At 51.9% G+C, this 23,223-nt stretch overlaps 5 protein-coding genes across 5 annotated transcripts; 2 read left to right on the top strand and 3 right to left on the bottom strand.

Annotated features, from left to right (window-relative positions):
• Positions 1-861: 861 nt before the first annotated feature.
• PV07_01153 (uncharacterized protein) lies at positions 862-2,950 on the bottom strand (the record flags this gene model as incomplete). Its single annotated transcript, XM_016387662.1, has 2 exons — positions 862-2,662; positions 2,715-2,950. 2 exons carry the CDS (start codon positions 2,948-2,950, stop codon positions 862-864), a joined length of 2,037 nt encoding a protein of 678 aa, XP_016254590.1.
• Positions 2,951-3,876: 926 nt separating this feature from the next.
• On the bottom strand, positions 3,877-5,313 carry PV07_01152 (uncharacterized protein). The gene is made up of 2 exons (XM_016387661.1): positions 4,847-5,313; positions 3,877-4,788 (listed from the first exon to the last, which is right to left on the bottom strand). Exons 1-2 carry the CDS (start codon positions 5,020-5,022, stop codon positions 4,047-4,049), a joined length of 918 nt encoding a protein of 305 aa, XP_016254589.1. The 5' UTR covers positions 5,023-5,313; the 3' UTR covers positions 3,877-4,046.
• Positions 5,314-5,573: 260 nt separating this feature from the next.
• Positions 5,574-6,939, top strand: PV07_01151 (uncharacterized protein). Its single transcript, XM_016387660.1, has 2 exons — positions 5,574-5,786; positions 5,851-6,939. Exons 1-2 carry the CDS (start codon positions 5,690-5,692, stop codon positions 6,297-6,299), a joined length of 546 nt encoding a protein of 181 aa, XP_016254588.1. The 5' UTR covers positions 5,574-5,689; the 3' UTR covers positions 6,300-6,939.
• A 7,927-nt stretch (positions 6,940-14,866) lies between these two features.
• Positions 14,867-15,660, bottom strand: PV07_01150 (uncharacterized protein; the record flags this gene model as incomplete). The annotated part of the gene is made up of 2 exons (XM_016387659.1): positions 14,867-15,062; positions 15,110-15,660. 2 exons carry the CDS (start codon positions 15,658-15,660, stop codon positions 14,867-14,869), a joined length of 747 nt encoding a protein of 248 aa, XP_016254587.1.
• Positions 15,661-17,266: 1,606 nt separating this feature from the next.
• On the top strand, positions 17,267-21,330 carry PV07_01149 (uncharacterized protein; the record flags this gene model as incomplete). Its single annotated transcript, XM_016387658.1, has 4 exons — positions 17,267-17,931; positions 17,997-18,302; positions 18,353-19,168; positions 19,224-21,330. 4 exons carry the CDS (start codon positions 17,267-17,269, stop codon positions 21,328-21,330), a joined length of 3,894 nt encoding a protein of 1,297 aa, XP_016254586.1.
• Positions 21,331-23,223: the final 1,893 nt, after the last annotated feature.

Genomic DNA, 23,223 nt, shown 5'->3' with positions numbered 1-23,223 from the left:
CAGTCATTCTGAGAACAGCGCAAATCGGAAAGGCGGCATATGCTGACTTCATTCGCGCGCAGCGATTTGTGCCATCCGCTTGGAATCTGGACTGGTCGGCCCTCGAATTCGGCGATATTGTGTATTATGACCTCTTCCTGGCCTTTCAACGCCAGCTCGCCATGTCTTCCCGAATCAAGCCAATGTACATATTCATTGGCTTCTTCGCAGAGACCTTTTTCTCCCTGTCCGGCCACGGAGTATTCGACCCAAGCACACACGGGGTTTGGGACTCAGCGGCTGGAAAACCACGTGCTGAGTTCTGGGGCACGGGTGACGAGAAATGGCAGATCACAACGGAACAAGACACGGCCGACTTCACCGCGGCCTTGATCTGTGACAAGTCTCGAGAAGGTGCCGTGTACAGATACTGCAGCTGGGAGTATAGTATCAAGGAAATCGCTGCGATTTATGAGAAGGCAAAGGGGATTCCTGTCGAGCTGCAACGCCTGGGCTCATTGGAAGATCTGGTGGTGACTGCCCAGATGAGTCAGCAGGAGCTGGGTCTATCCAGATTCTGGGAGTGGATGGGCTATACCTACCAGATCCACCAACTCGGTGGCAAAACCATGATGAAGGTATTGGATGATAAGCTGTATCCAGATCTCGAGCGGACCAAACTGGAGGACTTTCTGAGACAGCATCCAGAGATATAAAATGCACAATTGATTCGTTTTGCATCCCTTATGGAAAAGATGGTAGCATCCAAATTTAGGAGTATCCAATGGCGTGGATCTGGGAAACTGCTTGACATCACTTGGGGTGTTATTCCGCATTGCGACCCTCAGGAGAGGCTATTTTGCTGTTTACTGAGAAGATGTATTATGTCTCAGGGCATCCAGAAGGGAACAAGTCGGCGAGATCTTGACCCCAAAAATCCCAATTGTCTCCACAGAAATCATACATAAAGGCCTGTAGTTCACTCTCAGTGGGTTTGTCGGCCGAGACGGAGGTGTCGAACGTTATTTGACTGGCGCATGTTTGGGTGTAGTCAATGTCGTCTGCCATAGGCACGTTCCCCAGACCGGTCTTGGTTGCAGCAGAAGTGCTGTCATTTCGCTCAGCACTGCCTTGTACAATACCATTCAGGCCATCGAAAGAGCTTGCGCTGAGGCTGGAAAGGCCCGCCTCGTTAAGGGAAAGAGCATCCGGCCCACCGCTTCGAGATTCAGCCAACCTCGCACTCAGCTCACCAAGCCGCGAAGCTAGGGTGTCTATGTTTTTGACCATCAACTCGGAAGTCTTCCAGAATTGGTGGCTGTGATCAAGAGTAAGCCGCAGAAGGTCGAAGTTGGACTGAGCCAGCTCTCGTTCCGCCTCATCTTGGGCGAACGCCTTCTTGAATAATTGAGTGGCCGCAACGATCCAGAAAGTACACGCAAGGAGCGGATGGCCGTATCTGATGTGGTTCGGCGACGCGTTTCGAACGACGCGCATGATCTCCTCCGCAGCTCCGAGATATCTGTCCCAGGCGGTTTGATCATCCGCGAAGCCCAGAATAGCTCGAAGCTTCTGCGTTGCCGAAGGTTCACGGAGTGACAGATAATCCAAAAGTTTCTTGCCTTTGAGGACCGAAGGTCCGGTGTTTCTGATGCAGTAGTGATGCAAGATCATCAGTCTGCCCAGGTGAGTCATGGCGTGAATCAGTTGTTTGTCGCAGTCTTCGATCGCCGTAGGTCCGCTGTATGAGTCGCCAGAGATGGAAAACGATAAGTAGTCGCCTTGATACAGAAGCTCCTTCGGAATCATGGTTTTGAAGTATAAAATAAAATCATCCAGAACTGCGAGTTTCCGCTCATCCACGGGATTACCACAGCCGTTATCCAGTAGAGGGGAAACGTCCGGCCTTGGAAGTCCGCGATCGCAATGTGAGGTCGGATTAGCAGTCGTGTGTGCATCGCGAACCAGAGAGTTGACGATAATGTACCAAGCCTTTCCGTGAGCGTTTCCACATTCGAGTAGCTTTCGAGTTCGATGAAGCGGATCAGGGTCCAAGAAACAGCTCGGTTGATAGTGTCCTTCAAACCAGGATCTTTCGCTCACTGGGAGGAGGACAGCATGTTCTCCATCGTGTATGGACGCTGGGCGTCTACGAACGGTCGAAACGAAGACGTCAAGCTCCCATAGCAGCCACCAGGCTCTTCGTTGCTCCTCTTTGCGTGACCAAGACTCCGCCAAGGCTTTCTGCTCCAGCAGTGACTTTCCTTGCAGCGACGAGTCTGTCAGATGCAGCTCTATCTCGTGTGCGATGCGGACGCAGGTGCCGAGGGACCTCCACGCTCTTCCTCTAGCACTAATGATCATCTCGTAGAACGTAATCAGAATGAGTGCTTGAAGGAGTACGAGTGGAGGTTTGCCGTCACCACATTGCTCCAGCTGCTCATTTGTGATTGTGCATGCCAGCTTGTAGAAATAATCGGGAGCATGCGTGATGTTAGGATATCGAGAGTTGATTAAGAGACGCAGCGCAGGCTGATCTTCCACATAATGTGCAGCGATAGCACATACTGCAGCAAGAACAGCCGAGGATGGACCCTGCTGTATCTTATTATAGACCATCGCGTCAAACGTTGGTCTATGAAAGAGGGACAGAAAGGTCACCTTTTCAAAATAGGTCCGTGTTCTGCACGTCTCGTTAGGACTGCTCTCGCTTCACCCATAGCGGTCAATCTTACAGTGTAAACAGCATTTCTTTTGAAACACCAAGAGTCCGGCAGACGTAGCTGGTATTATCCTGTGAAGGCCACGCATACGCCGGCAGAACCTCGTTCGGTACTGCATTGTCGCATGCGGTAAGCGGTGAAATGCTGTATGATTGATCCTCGTGGAAATGATGGAATACCCAGGATTGTGCCGTCGTCGACTCGGGGCTCGAAGCATCCGAGGCCGTGCTGTTATTGTCTCGATACATGGCCAAGTTTTGTCTCTGGCGCCCTTTGGTCTTCCGAATGCTATCGCCATCCTCTGGCTCCCTAATGTCTTCCTGGCAGCCGGGCGAACGCTCTCCCAGACGCCAGCAGATCCGCTTTCGGTGCTTGGATGAGTGCGACCCTACAAGTAACCAGCGGAATGAGTGAGGCCAAGATCATATCATTACTCTGGAGAAATAGAAACATGCTCACCTAGTTTGGGACCTGGCTTGTGTTGGACCTCCGGATAGCAGCATGGCATGGCATACTTTGTGCAGACACGACAGGCAGGAAGGGATTTGTCACTATGTAGAGCAGTCAATTACTGCAAGAGGTGCGACGGGAAGCGACGAGTACAGGTAGGACGGACCACTTGACCTTGCGTCTGCCTCAGTATTAGCATCCGCCAGCTGAAACGGTATTCATTGTTTGTTACGAAGGACAAATGGGCACTCAACCTTCTGCATGAATAGCATGCTAACGTTGACTGATTTTCCGCCATTATCCTGCTCCCTTTCGTTGAAGTCCACCCCTCCGAACGGGACGTTGTATTTCTGGTTGATTGAGGTTCAACCGGGTCTGTTTGATCCGACATCTCACAATCAAAACAACCGCAGAGAGAGGCAGGCAGAAAAGGAGCGTGCTGGGGATTCATACATAGCGTACCCATGGCTGACGAGTTCCTTGAGATATGGAAGAAGCTTGTGATGGGAAGATCTGGCAGACGCAGGATGTGGAGAGAAGTGCATGACATGGGATGGAGGGGCGGAAATGGCCCAAACAGGAAATAGTCCGAAAATGCAGCGAGCCGCCTCTTCTTGGGGTTCTGGGGTTCGCGCTTGACGGACCATGGAGCCCCAGGAGCCAACACCCAGCCTATGGGATGCTGGAAGAATGTGGGCTAGAACGATGGTGAGCCAAAAGGGTCTATGCATGTAAGAAAATTCCACATTTTTGGCTCCCTAAACTCCGGGTAACTAGGTATAGGAGGCAAAGAATCATCTGTGCTCACGGCATTGAGCAATATTACATCTCGACAAAGATAATCCATGTCCCCGTAAGACAAACTTCCACAGCAGACTGTCCTTCCCCCGGCCTTCAAGCAGTGGCTGCCCATTGGTTCCTGAAGTTGTTGAGACCAGCCATCAAGCCAAAGAAGCCGACCAGCCCAGTATTCATGCCTGGAATTCCCTCAGGGTACAAGCTGTAGTGGACAGCGACGGGCATCCAATATGCGGCCACCATGAACTCATTCCACCACTTGCGATCATAGTCTTCCTTCTCTTTGGCCGACTTGCTGCCCCGCTTTTCCTTTTCAATCTCAGCCTCGCGCCAGAGGCGGAGGAAGTCGCTTGCGACTCCAACGCACCACGCACGACAGCTCCATGCAACCCACTTGGCGACACCTCCTCGCTTCTCGATAATCGACAGAGGTACGACGCCTTTGCCTGCCAAATGGTAGACGTTTTCCAGGGCTTGGAAACCGATGTAGCCGGCACACTGCAGCAACGCAACCCGATGGAGGGCTGGGTCCATATCTGCTGAGGCTTTCTTCGACAAGAGTGTCTTCATCCAGATGTATAACGGCAGCAGCCCCGTCAAACGCAGCGACGTCCGAGTATCAGACACAAGAGCTCCCAGTGGAGTGAGGAACGAGGTAGGAGCAGATGGAGCTAGAGCTCCGGCAGGGAGCTTCGAAGGTGTGCGACCAATGAGGCGCGAGATGTACGCAATGACAGCAGCGCGGGTAGGAGCTTTTGAATGGAGGTACGCTGCGAGATAGATGGCATAGTTGAGTGTCGACAGAGCTGCCCCGAGGCCTGCGGTAGTCTTGATCAACCTACGTCCGGCGCGTCAGTGGAATTGACTTGGATCCATTGATTCTGAACGCCACATACTTGCTGATGCGCAGAATGATCTCGTCGGCTTTGGAGATGGTAGTTTTGACTTCATTGGGCACCTTGCTCAACGCCGGGTGTTGCGAAGGCTTGATGGGTTCGACATCGCCCTTGACCTCGGCAGGGTCCTGGGGGACGACACTGGGGTCTGGGTTTGCCGCCTCGCTGCTAGACATGTTTGCGATGTATGGGGGAGAGCGTGGTGAGAACGGGAAAGGGGTTGTCGTCGATATAAAACAATGGTACAAGTTGTGCCTCGACGACCAAAAGTAATCAGACTAGTCCCGCGGTCTTACGGCCGGATTCGTAGACCTGTCTCAGCAACTGCTATGAAGGAACAAGGGAACGAGCTCGTCACAGTCAGATTGAACCAACAGACCACACAGCACAGCAGAGCAAGGGGTTGTGGAGGTGATGGGGAAGTCATTCAAAGTAATCATATTATTATTTCCCCATCCAACTTCTTCTTCTCCTCCTCGTCAAGTCGGCTCCCGGTCCATTCAACCGAGGCTTGTGACGGCGACGGCTCGCTTTCGGCTAGGCCAAGCTGCACGTCTTGGCACCTTGGCAGTCACGGTACCTGTACGGAGCATCTCGTACCTGCAGCTACGGTCACGTGAAACAGCCGGCCGCCTCCGCCGCAATTCGCTGCAGTCCGTGCAAACGTCATTGCTCAGCCTCTCACAGCCTCGCCCTAAGTCGACTCCAAGACTGCGCCCTTTAGCCCTCAAACTCTCACCACCGCCAGGCAACTTCATTTCTTCTGATAAGAAGAAAAGTTTTCTTCCAGGCTCTGCGCCGTATATCTTCACGACCTTCTCTTTCTGTCTGCTGCCCCGTTCGATGCCGATCACCATCTCTGAACGCCAAACAACCATCACAATGACATGTGGTGATATCTTCTTGGCTCTGATAGCCATCCTCTTCCCCCCAATTGCAGGTAAGTCGCCGTTCCAATTCCTTCAACCAAGGGCATCCATTGCTGATATTTCGGGTCATTGCAGTCTGGATCAAGTCAGGCATCTGCTCCTGTGACTCCCTGATCAACATCCTCCTCTGCATGCTCGGCTACGTCCCTGGTCTTCTGCACGCATGGTACATCATCGCACGCAACCCCGAGCGAGACTATGATTATGAGGTTATCCCCGACTCCGAGCGCGGAGGTCAGGGCGGGCGAGTCACGTACTATTTCATCCGCCATGAATCCGTACCGCGCCAACCGCCCCTTTATGGTACTCAAGCACAAGATCCGTCAGGCGACGATCGACCTGCCCCTCTACCCCCCGCATGCCAGGGCAGCAATAGACCGGCGCCACCGCCACCTTCAAATCCCTCCTCCCAGGCGGACGAACCTGCTGGACCTAGCGTGGGTGCAGGAAGCAATGAGCCTGGTGCACCTCCTAGCTACTCAGAAGTTGTGAAGGGCGATCACAAGATACAGACTCAAGATTAAGCTCATGGACCAGACTAAACGGTCTGGGTGCGGAGGCTATTGTAACATTGTCCGAAGGGCGTTGGAAGTCCGCATCGTATATCTGTGGAAGAAGGCGCATGCGGCTAAGGTGACGAGTGACGAGTTTGAAGGTGGAGTAAGGGGACATCTCTGGCAATGAGAACGGAGGCCTTGTACGGTAGGGGGGAGTTAATCAACTAATGGTGTATGGCTAGCTTATGTGAACTTGATTCGTCTTCTACCCAGAGTGACGACGGTAGAATATGGATTCAGTATTTCCACCCTCTTCCGCCTGTGCTCGTTCTGACGAACAAGACCACGAGGCTCATCTTTCTACATGTCCCACGGTCAATCATGGATACTGTGAGATTGCTCCATTCTCTTTACCATGCGCTCCATGTTATCCCTGCGCGGGCCAAACAGGCCGGTAAGAACTTTCAAAATCACGAACATGTATTCATGCATGGGCTATTGGTCAACCGCTCGCTTTTCCTACGTTTCTACTGGGTATATGATAAGGCGCGGTTGAAAGAGTGGTCTGGACGGATAAGGATCGTGCACATGGTTGCTCCCTCGAACGAAAAGGGTGCTTTCGCCCCCGAAGTCACAGCATCCGGCTCCACGATGATTAGGTGTCATCGAAAACGATGGAGATGGTATTTGTCCTTTGTGCCGTGTCCTCTAGGCAGGTTCAGACCCATGTTGGAGGTGGTGATCCTCGATATTATAGGTAGCATTCGGGTACAGCCGTCGAGTTATTCGACAACCTCAACGAGGGCTCCAGCTCCTATCCCTAAAATCAGCTCACCTGCTCAGAAGCTCCTTTTATGCTGATATTTTCGCATTGGTCCCAGCAGATGTCACAGGACTGACGTACAACAAACCCCGCACAGAGGCCAAATCAGTGTGGGAGGCACACGAAAGCCCAACTAGCTATATCAGCCTTCTAAACTCAGCCAGCCACTGTCTCGCCCTCCTCGTTTGTCCAAGTCAAGGCCCAGTGGAGACAGAGATGCTTTCCATACTGGGAAAGAGGGGGTAGTGAGGAAACTCGTTTGATGCCAGAGCTTTTCAGCTCGCCTACATCTGCTGCAGTTTCGTGTCGAGGCCGTCACTCTGTGCTTCGTGTATACGCTACCCGAAGCCCTTGCCAATCAGGCCTCCAAAGAGCTGCCACCATCTTGCAAATTCGACTGGGCAGGGCACCATGTCAGTTGTCGAGGCGCCCTGTTCACAACCGCTTTCATGCAAGCAATGTCCGACTCCGAGCTGAAAATACCCTCGACCTCAATCCGAGCACATTCGTTGGACGCTTGGGCTGATCATGTCTGGGATGATGATGTCGTCTTGGTCAAGCGAGGTCTCAGTCACCCATCGCGACTGGCTCCTTAAGAGACAGAGTCAAGGAGATACAGCTCATTGGATGCAACTGCATGGATCGTCAGGCTGACAGAGGGAACAAAGCCCATCAGCGTTGGGATCGGAATGCTCAGAAGAGCATTCACAACGCCTAGCAATGAGGGGACTCATGCTCTTGCTCGTATGAGATCTTGCCCATATATACCTTCCGTCTTTGTGCAGGTTTGTCCCGTCATCCATCGAGCTTGATAGTGACAATATCGGCGAAACCAGCCTTCAACATGGCCCCAATACGAACATTGTGGACGGGGATCGTGTACTTCTTCGATTTTCTGACACACTCTCCGAGCCAGCTCTATTCCACAGAGAATGCTCCAGATCTGCAGATTCCAGTGCAGCCCGTTCAGCCAATTCAGCCACAGGCCACAAAGTACCCGATCTTCAATCCGCCAGATGACCTTGAAGATATCCCCTTTCGGTGCGAATACCCCGACTATCCGGAAAAGGAGGGCTGGATTTCCTGCAACACCAAGACAGACAGACATTGTTGGCTCAGGAACGTCAAGACAGGCCAGCGGTATGATATCCATACGGACTACGAGAACGACGGCCCCAAGGGTATCGTGAGACACTACTACCTGGAGTTGGAAGAGTCTACTCGCAATCCCGACGGCTTTGCAAGTCTCCCGGTGCAGCTATTCAATAACAGCTTCCCTGGCCCTCGAATCCAAGCTTGTTGGGGTGATCAAGTGCACATCACGGTGCATAACAAGTTGGCGGGCAACAACACAAATGACAACCCTGGAAATGGCACCACAGTCCATTGGCATGGCTTTAGACAGTTGCATAGCGCCTATATGGACGGCGTCAATGCAGTCACCCAGTGTTCGATTGCTCCTAACACCAACTTCACATACATTTTCAACATCACCCAATACGGAACTTCGTGGTATCACAGCCACTACTCCTTACAGGTTCGTTTGCATCTAGCTCTCCTCCTCTGCTGCGCCGATAAACTGAGGAATTTCGGCTAGTACGCCGCCGGTGCTCTGGGACCATTCACCGTCTACGGCCCGACATCGAAGGATTATGACCATCAGTTGTATCCAATTATCATGAGCGACTGGCTCCACCAGAGGTAGGAAACGACGTCTCCGAACTTGCATACCTATGTCTCTAACGTCATTGGCTGTCCAGTGTGTATCAGAAGTGGGACGCATCCATCCAAAGCAGCGGAAAGCAGATATTCGTCGACAACATTCTGCAAAACGGCGTTGGTAAGTCAACAGCCTTGGGGCGAAAATCACCACGCTGAAGTGCAACCAACCTCGCAGGTCATTGGCCGCCTCCGGTCGACATTTCACACAAGCCCAAGTTCCACGAGGTCTTCTTCCAGAAGGTACAGCTCCCATCTCCGCCCCCTGTCAAGAGGTGTTGTTAATCAGAGACAGGGAGTGAAATACCTCATGAGGCTCATCAACGGCGCTGCGGACACGACATTTGTATTCTCCATCGACGACCACAAGTTCTGGGTCATTTCCACCGACTTTGTGGCGATCGAACCATATTATACCGATCACGTCGTGGTAGGGATAGGTAGGTGTGGGATCCAGATGCATTAGCCCATTCTCTGTCCCTGACAAACTTTGCGCTTCAGGACAACGATACAACATTATCGTCGACGCAAACCCGGAAGGATACACCAGTGACCACAGTTATTGGATCCGCACCACTCCCGCCACGAACTGCAGTTCTTTTGACCCGAAGGCTCCCATCCCTGATGAGCGCACTGGCATCGTCCGATATACGCTCGGCGACGAGTTGCCGAGCACCTCGCGGCATGCGTTTGAACCTACCTGCGCGGACGAGACCTACTATAGGAACATAACTCCAATAGTGCCTTGGACTGTCGGCCGCATCAGACACCGTAAGTGGAGAAGCCGACAGGGGGCCATCATCTAGAATTGCTAACGCGAGGCAGACGTGGACCCGCTCTATCTCAACATCCAGCCGATGAAGGGATACCCTTACTGGCCGTGCGACCAGACGGTCAACCGGTTCGAGCTGGTCCCCAATCACCCCATGTGGCTCAATTTCAGCGGCCCGACGCTGTGGAACCTCGACCAGGACTTTACGGAAAAGGGCTGGCTGGCCGTGGTCGACACCAACGACACCCGAGAGGAAGAATGGGTGCAGCTGACCATCATTTCGGGGCCCAAGAAGTCCGGGACGCCGCTGCTGCCGCACCCCGTGCCCAAGGTCCCCGGCGTCTTCGTGCCCGGGGAGCACCCGATCCACCTGCACGGGCACGACTTCGCGGTGCTGGACCAGTGCGTGCCGGACGGGCAGACGGCGTGCGACGTCGCGCGCGCGAACCTGACGCTGGCCAACCCGCCGCGCCGGGACGTCGCCTTCCTGCCGGACAAGGGGTACCTGATCCTCGCGTTCAGGGCCGACAACCCGGGCGTCTGGATCATGCACTGCCACATCGCCTTCCACGCCTCCTCTGGCCTGGCCGTGCAGATCGTGGAGAACCGCGGGCAGATCGCGTTCCCGCCCCCCTGGGAGACGCGGTTCGCCGACATGTGCGAGACCTGGGACGCCTGGAGCCCGCGCGCCCACGACCCGTCCGACCCGTGCGGGTACCTCGATCCGGACGAGGAGCCGCTTCAGACCGACTCCGGAATCTAGATGGGGTGTCTACCGTCGGAACAAGACTCTAATGGGACTACAAGCAGGCAATACGAGGATCAAGTACCCCCTGTCGCGTGAGGTTAGACCGGCGCGGTGGGATCACAAAGGCAGGGTCGAATTCGTTGAGAAAGAAAAGACGGAAAGAAAGGAAACACGCCAATGAATTCCGCAGGGAAGATACGTAGATCCAACAGTTCTTGAACCCATTCCTTGATTAGGTAAATGTCACCAGTTCATGATATTTTCCCCGTTCCATTTCCCCCGCGATCTCCTTGCCTCTTGTATAGATTCATCCTAGATCCATCTCACCCCAACACCCTGCCTCCTACCAGTAAGCTTATCCGCGGATCCGATCCCTGAATACAAGTGTATGTGCGAGCTCTTACAGAGGCCTTACAAAGGCACCCCAACCACAACCTCCTCCGCATAGTCCAAGCCGTTCTTGATGATGGCAATTTCGCCATTCCGTGCAAAGAGGATGTCTCGTGCTGTAGCGGCACACACTATGTCTCGCGTGCCAGAGAACCAGTCGTAAGGCACGAAAAAGTGTCTAGAATACTGGATTGACGGCGTGCGCGGCCCCGGAGCCAAAGTTGCTGCCGTCGTCACGACGGATCTGTCAAGGCCGTCGAGATCAATAGAGCTAACCCACGAGTTTGCGTCTAGGAAGATAAGTTTCCCGGTGTCGCTAAGGTGGATAACATGGGAGATGTGACCGGTTAAAGCCATGAGCCGAGGGCCAAAGAGGACGTCTGCAATCCCTTGTTGCTGGATCTGTATGGTTGCTTCCTCCACGAGTGGATCGCTAAAGGCGTTGTCGGCCTCAGTTGATAGAGCTGCTTGAGCTGGAGGTATCTCCGCGTCGACAAGTCTATTGGTTTCAACTTTCTTCTGTTCAGGCTTCTTGCCCCCTGCCGCGTCCACTTCAAAGTGAAACGATGCTGCGTCAAACAGATAGAGGCCGCGAGTTCTGGCGGAGCCATTCAGCTCAGACAGCTCCAGAAGCATACGGTGTCGGTGACCTGAACCGTGTTCTCGGAGGCTCTTCAATTGCACGCCTGCCATATTCACTGCGAGTCGGAGGCTTGAAACTTCCGTCCAGTCATCCCAAGAGCAGATGCGCGCAATTTCCCCTTCAATGCATATGACATGGGATTGCGATTGAGGATGCTGTATCCAGAGTCTGATGCCTGGGGTCTTCAGATATGGCCGTGTAGCAAGCTGCTTCCCGTTGCTGTCCCAAAGATAATCCGTTTCTCGCGTTGAAAGGATTGATCTATTGGTCGTTTCAGACTTGAGGAGCTGGACAATGCCATTACCGCAATCAAGGCGAAGTTGGAGCGGGGGCTCCTTCGATACCCATCCTTCATTAGGGTCCTTCGTCAGAATGGAAGCGTATATCCCGTTTGATGTATCCACACTCATGACAATATGACCAGAAGTTTGCCAAGTGAGAATGCGAACTTGAGACTTGTGTTCATGAAGCGTTTGTAGAAACGCGCCGGTTCGAGCGTCGTGCAGACAGACTGAGCCGTTATCTTTGCCACAAATAATGACCTGGCCTTGATCATGAAGGACCATGGTGCTGATTCTGACTTTATCGTCCGACGTTTTTGCTTCAATTACGGACGTTGATGTGCTCTCACTCCAATCGTCTGCAATGGTGTCACGCAACAACATCGTGGGCTCCCAAATATTGCATTGGGACCGACGTATGTCTGCAAAATGGGAGTTGCCTCGACTGAAAACTAGCTGTTTGATACCCAGCCCGGATGATCTGATCCTGTAAAGCAGTCTCAATGTGTCGAACTCATATATATGGACAGTCTCACACGCAGCCACACCTCCAAGCAGACGTCCATTCGGGCTCGAAGTCAAGGCGCGGCAGTTTGCTCGAAAGCTTTCCAGTTCCTCTCCTTCGAAAGGGTCAAGGAGGCCAAGTTGGCCGTCAAGGTAGGAGACAAGCAAGAAGTCGAATGTCAGGATTGGGGTTGAAGGCTAGGGACGTCACTAAATGCTTACTGGTTTCACCGTTGACCAGCATTTTCCCACAGCTGCCATAGTATTCGTCATATTCAAGGTCCCAGATAGTGACGGGTTGACCGGTGTATGCCAGAGCCATTTTTTGATGTCCAAGAGAGAAGGAAATGGCACATGGTTGAAGACGAGACGGTTTCTGTGTTTCTTCGTCTGAATGACTCCAAGGTCTGTCCGGCTGTGATGTGGCATTGCTCTCCAGGTCCCAGGATCTCAAGAAATTTCTCCTCGATGCCACCACTAGTATATCATTGTCAAATTCAAGGGCCATGGATCGAAACGGAGCCGGAAGTTTATAAATCGCATCCCCGGTGCGGCTATTCCACACCGTCACATTCTTCAAGCCACATGATACGAGAACGCCAGACTTTGGCTTGAATTGCAATAGTTGTAGGGGTTCTCCATGTGGTTTAAACCCTTGTGTTCTTCGCATGTGGTCGCGTGATAAACAGTGACAACTCCGGATGTGGTCCCTACAGCGAACAGCTCGTCTCCGGACGCAATGCATGTGAAATTGTCGCTTTGAAGGTCTATGCACGTCAGCCGGTCGTCCCAGTGATCGTAAGATAAGCCGCTAATCGACAGTCTTGTTGTCCGGCATTTCACACCAGCTTTGTACATCGTAGAGTTGCGGGGACAAAAGGGGGGAATAAGGGTGTAGATAGCAGCTGGATTAGAGGTAAGAGCGTCTGAAAACTTCGCGGCAACGCGGACTAGATCTGTTGTAGCTCCTCTAACAGCTTGAATCTCTTTCCCAATAGGTGGTGCGTTGCATTTTTTGACATACGTCCGGAGGTCCTTTGCCGCTCGTATTGTTAGCGTAAGGATCCTGGTCTGAGCGATGTCTTCGATCTACGAAAGGATATTTGATTCTAGAAATCTGGAAAGAAGAATGAGAATATCGACTGATTCGCAATCGGTGTTGGCAAGATGGTGCGCGAAGGCTGTGCAGGCATATTTGGAGAATTTCATTTTTGAGTTCTCGATGGTCATCGCTGAGCGCCGTCTCGAGCCTTGTCTCCTGGCTGTAGAAGGCCTCATTTCGTCACTTATGAGGTAGCTCAAACATATCTCGGCGATCCTCGCATGTACCTGGAATTTGCTCACGGCAAAGTCGGATTGTAAGTCATGCCTGGTGAGAAATTCTCTGACTGTCTCATGCACAATCTGAACCTTGCCGAACTTGTCGATAGCAACGAGCTGTCCGCATATTTTGGGGATTATTTCTTCGAGGCTGTCATATTTGTCCCCCAGATCTAAGTTCAGCGCACCAGTGAGTTCTTCCGTGCTAAGCGGCCTCATAGCACACGACACCCATTTGAGAATGGCCTTAGCCACTCTCCTTCCACTCTCGGCTGTCGTCAGTTCCACCGAGTCCAAAATTCGTTGGTATAATGAGTTCATGTCTCGGGGGACATCATCGAGCACCTTCCTGAGCTCTGCTTCGCCATAGGTATTTGAAAGCTCTTCTAAGACCAAGAGAGTCCATAAAAAGGAGCCTTGAGATTTTTCGAGCACCTTCCCAAGTAACGCAGCTCGAAATCCATCATTTTTTACTGCTAGGGAATGTGATTTTGCGCTGATGACGAGGGTGATATCCCGCAGGGTATCGAGAGTCGAAATGGGTAGCTCACAATATCTGTCTGCATTAAGAGTCTTAAACGCCGTTTTGATCTTCGGCGTATCCCGAGCTGTGACAAGGATTCTTAAATTTGTAGCGGGGTCGAGTTGACTTATGAGGGATTCGATAAAAGCCTCAGAACCTTCGCATTCGTCTAGGCCGTCGATGACCCAATAATGGCGTTCCTTCAGGGTTTTGAAAATTGTCGAGAGAAATATTTTGCGCCAAAAACTGCGATCAGTTCCACCGTCACTCTCGGCGTCTTCTTTATGCAAATCACCTAGAATTCGTAGAATTTGATCATTTTGTCGAGCCATTTGGAAGGCCAGTGATCTCAGGCAATTGATGAGCCTGGACTTTGAACTTTCGCCATGTTTGAAGAAATAGTAGCTGCTGGCTAACTTTCGCTCTTGTAGCTGTGCGATAATATAGCCCGCAAGAACCGACTTGCCTGTGGCTGGCTTTCCATTTATCCAGAGAATGGTAGGTGCATTTGTGGCAAGATCTCTCCAGGCCAAGTAGCTCTTTTTCTGTGCGATCCACTCGCAAGTGCCAGACAGCCGGGGACTTTGGGCAAGCTCAAGATCATCTTCTGGCTGCTGAGGTATGCGTAAGTACCTGTTCAGATCACTCAGTTCGCGCTTCCTTTGCGCCTCTTTTTGTCTCGCCCACTTATCCAGTATGTTTGCGACTGTAGTGGCAAGTGAGTTACGTAGCCTCACATAACTCTCGTTTGCTGGGGCTTCAAATTTGCAACTCGATCTGTGATCAGCCGTCATCGGGGTTTGAGTCTCCCCTGGAAAGTTAGAACTCCAGACTCGGGCTCAACGACCTTTGACCCGTGGCCTTTCATTGGCTACATCTCGTAGAATGCAAACAGCTCAAACTGATCAGAGTAGGGGCGGAATTCTTCATTGATAGACTCAAGTGCTCCAGAATCTTTCTTCAGCTCCTCCACAAAGTCGATCGATAGAGAAAAGATCTTCAACATGCGATCCAGGACTTTTGCCCAGTCTGAGACTTGATGCGGTGTTGCGAGGAAATACATTGCCCTGAATCTGGCTGTCAGGTGTTCGAGAGACGAGTCATGTTTGCTAACATATATGCGCGCTTTGTCACCAAGCCTCCCATGCTGTGCCCGACCATGATCAGGTGTGTATCTGTCTTCCCGAGACGCGGCGGGGTTCTCAAGTCTGCCAGCAGGGACTGACCGAAACGGTGGATGATCCAGCAATCATTTTCGCTTTTGACGTAGTCCGAGTTGTATCCAAAACTGTGAATGCGGACACTTTCGAAGGCGGCGTCTCTGGGGAGATTGGGCCAATCGTCCTGCGCGATCGAAGGTCTCCGGCTCCAAGTCTTTCTTGGGCCACCTCCCAAGCCATGAACAAAGATCAAGTCAATCGGGGGCTCGGAGGGTGTATAGAGCAAGTTAAAGCCGAGAGGTCCCTTCTCGTCAACCACATCATTGTCGTTGATTAAGCTTCTGTTCGGGGGACTCTCAGAGGGCCGTTCTCCGTCTGGTAGGTAAAGGCTGGTAGCAGGTTCGTTGGTCTTCCGACGAAATATTCTACTTGACTTCAGAAAGATGGTCAGGTTGGAAGCGAAAGTCGGAGAGCAGAGTGCGAACGTACCATCTTGTCCACACATTTTTCACCACAGTTTTGCGAAGTGCAAAGACCGTTCTTCCGGGCCACGATAAGATCAGTGACGCATTCCAGATGAAGGAGAGTCTCATCGTTCGCTTTTCTGGGGAAATCAAACTTAGTTTGGTGACAGCGTCGTGTAGAAAGCAAAGTTCAACCAGAGCACAACAGAGTATGGTGTAAGGCTGAAACCTGTTTTGGAAGTGATACGGTCGGAATGGGCCCGGAGCAGGAAGCACAGGCGCTTCGGTAGGCGCGAGGCACTGAGCAAGAGTTCAGCTGGCTCCCTCAACAGCATGTTTGATTGGTGTCAAGTTCTTAAGAAGATTAGATGTGTAAAGTTGATGCTGGGAAACTCGCCTACGGTTTAGGCGATGCTGCCGTTGCGGGCATGGTCGTGGGCTTCATGGAAGACCAACATATGCCATAATGCCACCAGAGATGTTGGAGGAGGCATGGCCCATGCACTGATGATGCAGACGCCCAGATGAGGCGACGAGGTGCCATTGCCATCAGAACCAGCGCACAGGCAGCAGGCAGAGAGCAACACTGGTGGAATCCTTTGGGTCGTGAGTGGTGTGCGCCAGCCAATTTTCTGACTGAGGTAAGGCGAGAGTCGCAGCCGACCTACAACGCCGGGCCACGACTTTAATGCAGGAAGCCACCACGAAGAATTGCGATCCAATCCCTAGCTACTAGGATATAAATCAGAATAAGGATGCCCTGTCTCCTTTCATGATGACTCGACATACTCGTGTGATTGAAGGGTTTCATTGAGGAGTTGAATAAAAGCCGATTATGAAAATGGCAGACAAAGCTTGCCGCCCATTCGGCGACAGCGACAGCGACTTTAACTACGCTTGAAAACACCCTCGGACTTGTAACATTTTTGATCGCGCAAACATTTGCAACCTACATTTATATAGCTACATTCATCTCAGAGCCTACTGCTTTCAGAACATATTTGCAAGTCCTTTCTATCTCTGAGGATCTGTGGCTCTTTCTTGAAGCTGTTGTTAAGCGTCCTGAAGTTCAACAGGATCAAAATAGACCAGCTCCACCTGACAACGCTGATCGGATTCGTGAGAAGTACAGCGGCCAAATGCAGATGGTGGCACGGACAACCGTTGAAGAAGCTCAGGAGCACAAATCTGCCACGGAAGAATGGGGTCGCACAAGTCGTTTTCTGGCTAGCACCTTTGGGAAATGATGTCTCGATCAACGGTTCCAGGTATGGTATATCCCAAGCATGCCTGAATTAGGACTCCATGGGCTAGGTAGTTTCTTGGGGGCGGGGTTAGCCTGTGAAGCTAACTACTTTTACTTGCACTGGCATGCGCAAGACACGTACTAATAAAGCCCCACCATGAAGCCAGACTGAGCCGAGACTGTCACATGACATCCACTAAGCCAATCAAGAACTAACCCGGTTGGGCATCGCTCACCTTTACTTTTAATACAGTATTCCTTTGTCCGTCCTCCTCAGCTGAGAGTAGACTCAACGCAATGAAGGAGATCAACCCCGTGCATCAATCTATCATTGTGATCTCCCTCTCTTTGCCATTCTTTTTCTGGCGAAATACTGCAGATATATAGACGTCCGCGCCCTGATGAGTTCCTCTAAGAGCAAAGATGTCGAAAAGGCAGTTCGCGCCAGCCTTATGCCCCTCCATGACCACGATTCAAGTCAAGTTGCATCAACGGCCCCTGTTGTCGAGGTCCATGCGTACCACCGACAACTCTTCACTTGGCTTGCAGAAGAGCTGCAGTCGATCACCAATTCAGTGATGACCTTGAAACCATTAATGTTCCACTCGGAATTCGCACCAAAATCAAGGGATCTCCTCGACGACACCAAAGAAGCTCTAGGGCAAGAGAAAGCCCAAGTCCAAAAGAGCTTGCTCGACATTGCTGCTCAGAGGTCTGGAGTCAAATACGCTGACCTTGTATCCAAGCTAGAACATCTCAAGTCGATATTGTCATCTCTGAATGACAAGTTCGGAGAGCTGCGAGATTTAGATCCGGGGCGTATGCCAAACAGAAATAAACTCGTCGTGCTAGCAAGGATTCAGCGTTCATCTGTTCGCAGAGCGCAGCTGCTGGCTACTGTCGAGATGGTGCAGTCGCGGTTTCAAGCGGTGGACAAGAGTCTAGAAGCCTTGCTGCCCTCCATGATGATCACTGCGGCCCTTGAGCAGGAACACTCAGTGGAAGTGCAGAAGTTGCGAGAAGAATTGCAAATACTAGCCGTTACTGAGGCTCCTGCCAACACGCGGTACGTCTAGAGGCTCTGATCATGTTCGTTTTTATGCAGCCACACATCTAAGAATATGTCAATAGGTCATACAAACTCGATGCTAAGTCTCACCCGACTAGCCCTCGATGGGCCAGGAGCGAGGGTGTTGCGCGCCAGATCAAACAGATACTGCCCAGTATCGACCACCGGTTCAATACGTTTCGAGATTTGATGCCGAACGGCACTAATCTGGCACGCCACCAGCATTACCAACGAATCCGATCTAACGGTACTTGTGACTGGTTAATTTCCAGCAAAGAGTTTTGGGAGGAATGGCTACATGCGAAGCACGGCACATCCGAGACATTGTTCTGCTGGGGAGAGCCAGGGACTGGCAAAAGCATTCTAGCGTACGAGCCAAACTCCGGTCTCTTCCATTCACACCAGCTAACTGACACAGTTCCCGGGCTATTGATGTGCTTTTCGGCATCAGACGCGTCTGTGCTTATTACTATATTGGCAACTGTGTAGCACTTTCTGCAGAGCGGCTTGCCCTGAGTCTTCTCTGCCAGCTCTGCGACCTGGGACCCGACTTCTCGGCTGTCGATACTCACATCTCCTCTCAGGATCCCAGGCGTCGCCGTTCCGATCCTAAAAGCGATGATATTGACAGTGTGGAGGTTCTACCTCCAGTTTGCGACTCAACACTTGTCGAAGAGGCTGACGGTGTCGGTGGACCCTGTTTACTAGCCGCAGACCTCGCAGCAGGTCATGGAACTGGGGATGCAAAGGAAGCAGCTGACGTAAAACAGACAGAATCACCCAAGGAAGGGAAAGCGGCCACCGCAACCAAGCATGAAAACTTCACCAATATCTGGAGCCTCAAAACGTCTGCCCGAGCGACGGCGCGGCCTCCTCTGCAGATCCTTCTAGATGCGCTCGGCAAAGTCATTTCGAGTATCGGAGGAGAAGAATCCGTATTTATCGTTCTCGATGCGTGGGATGAAAACAACATGGAATGCGTTGGCGATTTCTATGCAATTCTGGGCAAACTTTACTCGCTCAACTGTAAATTGTTCCTAACAAGCCGAGAAGAGCCAGACTCCCGGACCCCATTTGGACACATACCGGTTCATATTGACGAGTCGAGGAACTGCAACGATGTTGAGTCGGTTGTTCGAGAACAGTTGGACAGTCTCAATCTCTTCGAAGCGGTTCCTGGACCTCAAGCGGTCGAGAACCTACCAGGAATTGTCGCCCAGACATCTCGAGGAGTGTAGGTCTTACACATGGTACGTTTAATTTTAGTGTTATCTGACTTGGTTCTGCAGGTTTACGGCCGCAATTTTGCGCACAAATCACTTGCGAAGCATGACTGTCGACATAAGTCGACGCCCACCCTTGGCGGCCTTTCAACCATTGTTTTCGCCAATTCGCTCTCTGATCAAACGGATTCAAGGCAAAGGAAAACTATATGTGCTGGACGACATCATCAAAGACTATCTCACAGAGCTACAAAAAAGCAAGCCATCCATCGCACTCCCTCTACAGCTCACCTTAGTATGGGTTGGATTCGCGGAACCTCCTCTTGCCGTAAGAGACCTCAATGTTGCAATTCCCAAAATTTCCAATCGTATTCGAAATTTTAGCATTCCGCTATCGCAGCGGATGGAAACAATCACGAACGACTCAGACATGGATGTTATCTCCAGTTGGCTCGCTGGGCTCATCGTCATCGATCCTGGAACCTCGCTGATGCGTTTGCTCTCCGACCCGGTTAAGACAGCAATAGCGTCGTTCTTGTCGACAAGCATTCGTCTGCCTGTACGATTAGATATCATGCTCGGAGAGATCTGCATATATTGCATTCGGTACTTGCTCCAAATCGAGACCGGGAATGTGGACCTCCGATCCGAAATCCGAACAGTCGAGTTACTACGGACGGAACCGTTTCTTGCTCATGCGGCCCTCTCCTGGGGAACCTTTTACAGGAGGTTCTACGAACTGACGACCGCTCCGTCTTTAGGGCCAGAGAAGGACGTGTCCCAGTATGCCGGAAGGGAAGGGAAGGCGAAGGAGCGGGCGATTGCCGCCAATGATCCTAACGATACTGAATCGATCGAAGCCGCAGAAACCAATACCGAAGCCAACGAACGAGGTGAGGAAGCAGCTACAGCGGCGGCGACAAAAGAGAATGATTCTACCCTGGCGGAACCCAGCACGCAGATGCAAGAAAAGGCGGTGGTCTTCAACCCACCTCCACCCGACGTATCCTCGCACGCTTTGGAGATGTTCGAGAATAGAGAAAAAATTACATTGGCCGTAATTATGGCAATGTATCTAAGCAACGATCCTACGACGTTGCCACTAAGCTGGGAGGAGCTATATTCGTGGGTGAATTCGATGTCCGATCTGCACATTGCTTCGCGACTAGGTTTGACCCTTCCGGTCAAGAATATCCTCAAAGCAGATAGGCTGCAGCTGTCCGTACAGGACGAGCAGGGTAGAACGCCTCTTCATGAAGCCGCGAGTGGTGGGTTTCAAGACGTGGCCCGGATTCTTGTTGAGGCTGGAGCGCAGCTGGTCTTGAAAGACAAAACTGAGAAGACACCTTTGGACCTTGCCATGGCAGGGAAACACTACGCAGTATTCGCCCTGCTCTTCGAAAAGCTGGTCGAGTCTCAAAAAAAAGATATCACCTCGGAAATCGATGGGGCCAGCGATCTGATCGACGATTACTGCCTCTGTATCTGTGGTGATCAGAAACCACGCCAACGCATGCTTGACCTAACCCTGATTCACGCCATTGACAAGCACAATATCGACATTGCTGAGCTTCTCTTGGACCACGGCGCGAATCCGAATTGCTGGGACGACAGTCAAACCCCAGTGATGCACCATGCCATTTTTGGCTACAACCGTGGGGAGGGAGTGAAGGCGGAGCGTGACCCATACCGCCAGGCCGACTATAGTGAGGTTGACTTGCTTCTCATGTACGGAGCAGACCCGTCACTCAAGTCCCTGGACAAACAAGGACAATCAGCGCTACATGTCGCTGTTCGCTGTGGAAATTCGGCGGTCGTGAGGAAGCTGCTGAGGCACGGTGCCGATCTCAGCATCCAGGACTCCCAAGGACTGTCGGCGCTGTCTGCCATGTTTGATGGGCCGCCGCTCAGAATCCGCGAGGTCGAGTACATGATAATCTTGAAGAGTCTTTTGCTTCGTGGAGCCGATTTGGACCAAGAGGACCACGAAGGCCGTCGCGCGCTGCACTTGGCAGCTCTAAACGGGCACATCAAAGCCCTGATCTTGCTCATTGAGATGGGTGCCAGTCGCGATCCGAAAGACAAACACGGACAGACTCCACTGGAGTCCGCCGAGAAGGGGGGAAATGAAGAAGCCGTGAAGATTCTCAAGCATTTCACATCCTACAGATAGACGAACAGACGATTTCTACAGTGTTCTGTACGACCGAACCGCTGTGAGACGGAAATGGTTCAGGAATGGAGATTAATAGCCAAGGCTGCAGGCGTCATTGGTTTGGGAATTCGACGGCGTTTTGGCAACTCAATGTAGCTATTTCAAACGCAACTTAGGACAAAAGTACACGAGACATCTGAACCAGAAGCTTCAAACATTTGCTGTAATGTCCACATTCCAGGGCACCAGACACTTCACAGCTGCATCCCATGCCTTTGCAGCCTGCAGGCGTCGCCCTCGCACTCGCCCTAAGAGAGACTGGAAATCTCCACGACGAACGTCTGCAAGATTTCGTCAAAATCCAAGGAGGGTCTCTTGGCCAACATCTGCTCCACGTTACAGAACTTGCCCAGCTGGACGTATTTCGACACAGCCATGGCGTCTAGGGCCTTGGTGAAGCAAGACTTCTTCCACTTGGGCTCGGCCTTGTCGCGGTTCGCGTTGGCGAGGCGGTGGCAGGCGATGACCAGGGAGCCAAGGCCGGCGCCGATGGCGGTGGCGACCGAGCTGCCCGACACGTTCTCCTCGAACTGCATGAAGGGCACCACGCCGGCGAAGATGTTGGTCGCGTGCAGGCGGTAGTTGTAAGCCTCGCCGGCCATGTTGTACGTCACCTGCCCGACGCGGTCCGACGCGGCAAACATGATGGTCTCGTCCATGCCGGCCGGGTACGCCTTGTTGACGTTGAGCCCCTCGTCGTGCGCACTGCATAGCAGCAGCGTCCCTGCTCGGTCCGCGTCCTGCACCGCCGCTTTGACCTTTTCGTCCTCTTCGTAGCTCGCGAGGCTCATGGAGATGACGTCCACCTTTTGTTCCTCGACCGCCCAGCGGATTGCCTGCGAGGGAAGAACAGAAAACCTCCAGTCAGCAGTTTGCAACCAGATAGGGAAAACCGTCACACCACAAGCCGGTAGGTAGTGTTCTTGCAAGGATACCCAAGAAGCAAAGGAAAACACTCACCCGCGCTAAGCGATCTGGAATTATCCCGTATCTTCCCTCGATGACTTTGGCCACGTAGATCTTGCAGCGCGGGTCAATGGCACATATCAAGTTGACCATCTGGGTCCCATGCGGGTCTGAGGCAAACGACCACGAACCCATAGCGTAGTTTTCGTCTACAAACGACTTGCCCGAGACAACTTGATGAAAAATCCCCAAGTTTTCCTGGAAACTGTTGTTCTTATCCGCTGGATCTTTGGGAGTGTCTGATTCTGCGACGCCGTTCGCCATTTCGCCTTGGGGCGGTCCAGGGCCATCTGGAATGTCTGGCCCTGGGGGCGTCATTATATTGACCGGAGGGTGTATATTCATGATCCCGTTGTCAATGACGGCGATTTTCGTGGGCTTGAATTCGCCGCCCTCACTCGTCTTGTTGTCAACGTAATCCCGGTATGTCTCGATGAATCGCCATAATTTTGGGACCGCTTTTTCGGCGCTATAAGATGCAAATCATCCCAGGTTAATCGAGCTAAGTCGCAAAAAGTCGAGTTTGGGGTAGTACTTACATATCGGCAAGACTCGTTTTGTTGCGGGATCGTTGGGAATTCCAACTCTCAACGTCGACATTGTACTTAAAGCTAGGTCGATCGTTTTGGATGGCCAATAATTTCGTGTTCAGAGTGCTTTCGAGTTTTGTCCTACAAGATACGCTCATACATTCCTGGAATATGCATCTTTTTAGCCTTCTAAGGATCATTAGAACATGGTGTGAGGTCAAACCTGGATTAAGTGAATCTTGACGTCTTTGAGCTATGATGAGAATGTATTCAGTACACAAAACGCAGGTCTGCTGGAACAAGAGGGAATTGAGACGTGTAGTCTTACTCTTGGTAGACACCTTATCCCTTCTGT

Source organism: Cladophialophora immunda (genome assembly GCF_000835495.1).
Source record: "Cladophialophora immunda strain CBS 83496 unplaced genomic scaffold supercont1.1, whole genome shotgun sequence".
NCBI lineage: Eukaryota > Fungi > Ascomycota > Eurotiomycetes > Chaetothyriales > Herpotrichiellaceae > Cladophialophora > Cladophialophora immunda.
Note: the sequence above shows the minus strand (reverse complement) of the source record. Positions and strands in the feature narration are given on the sequence as shown.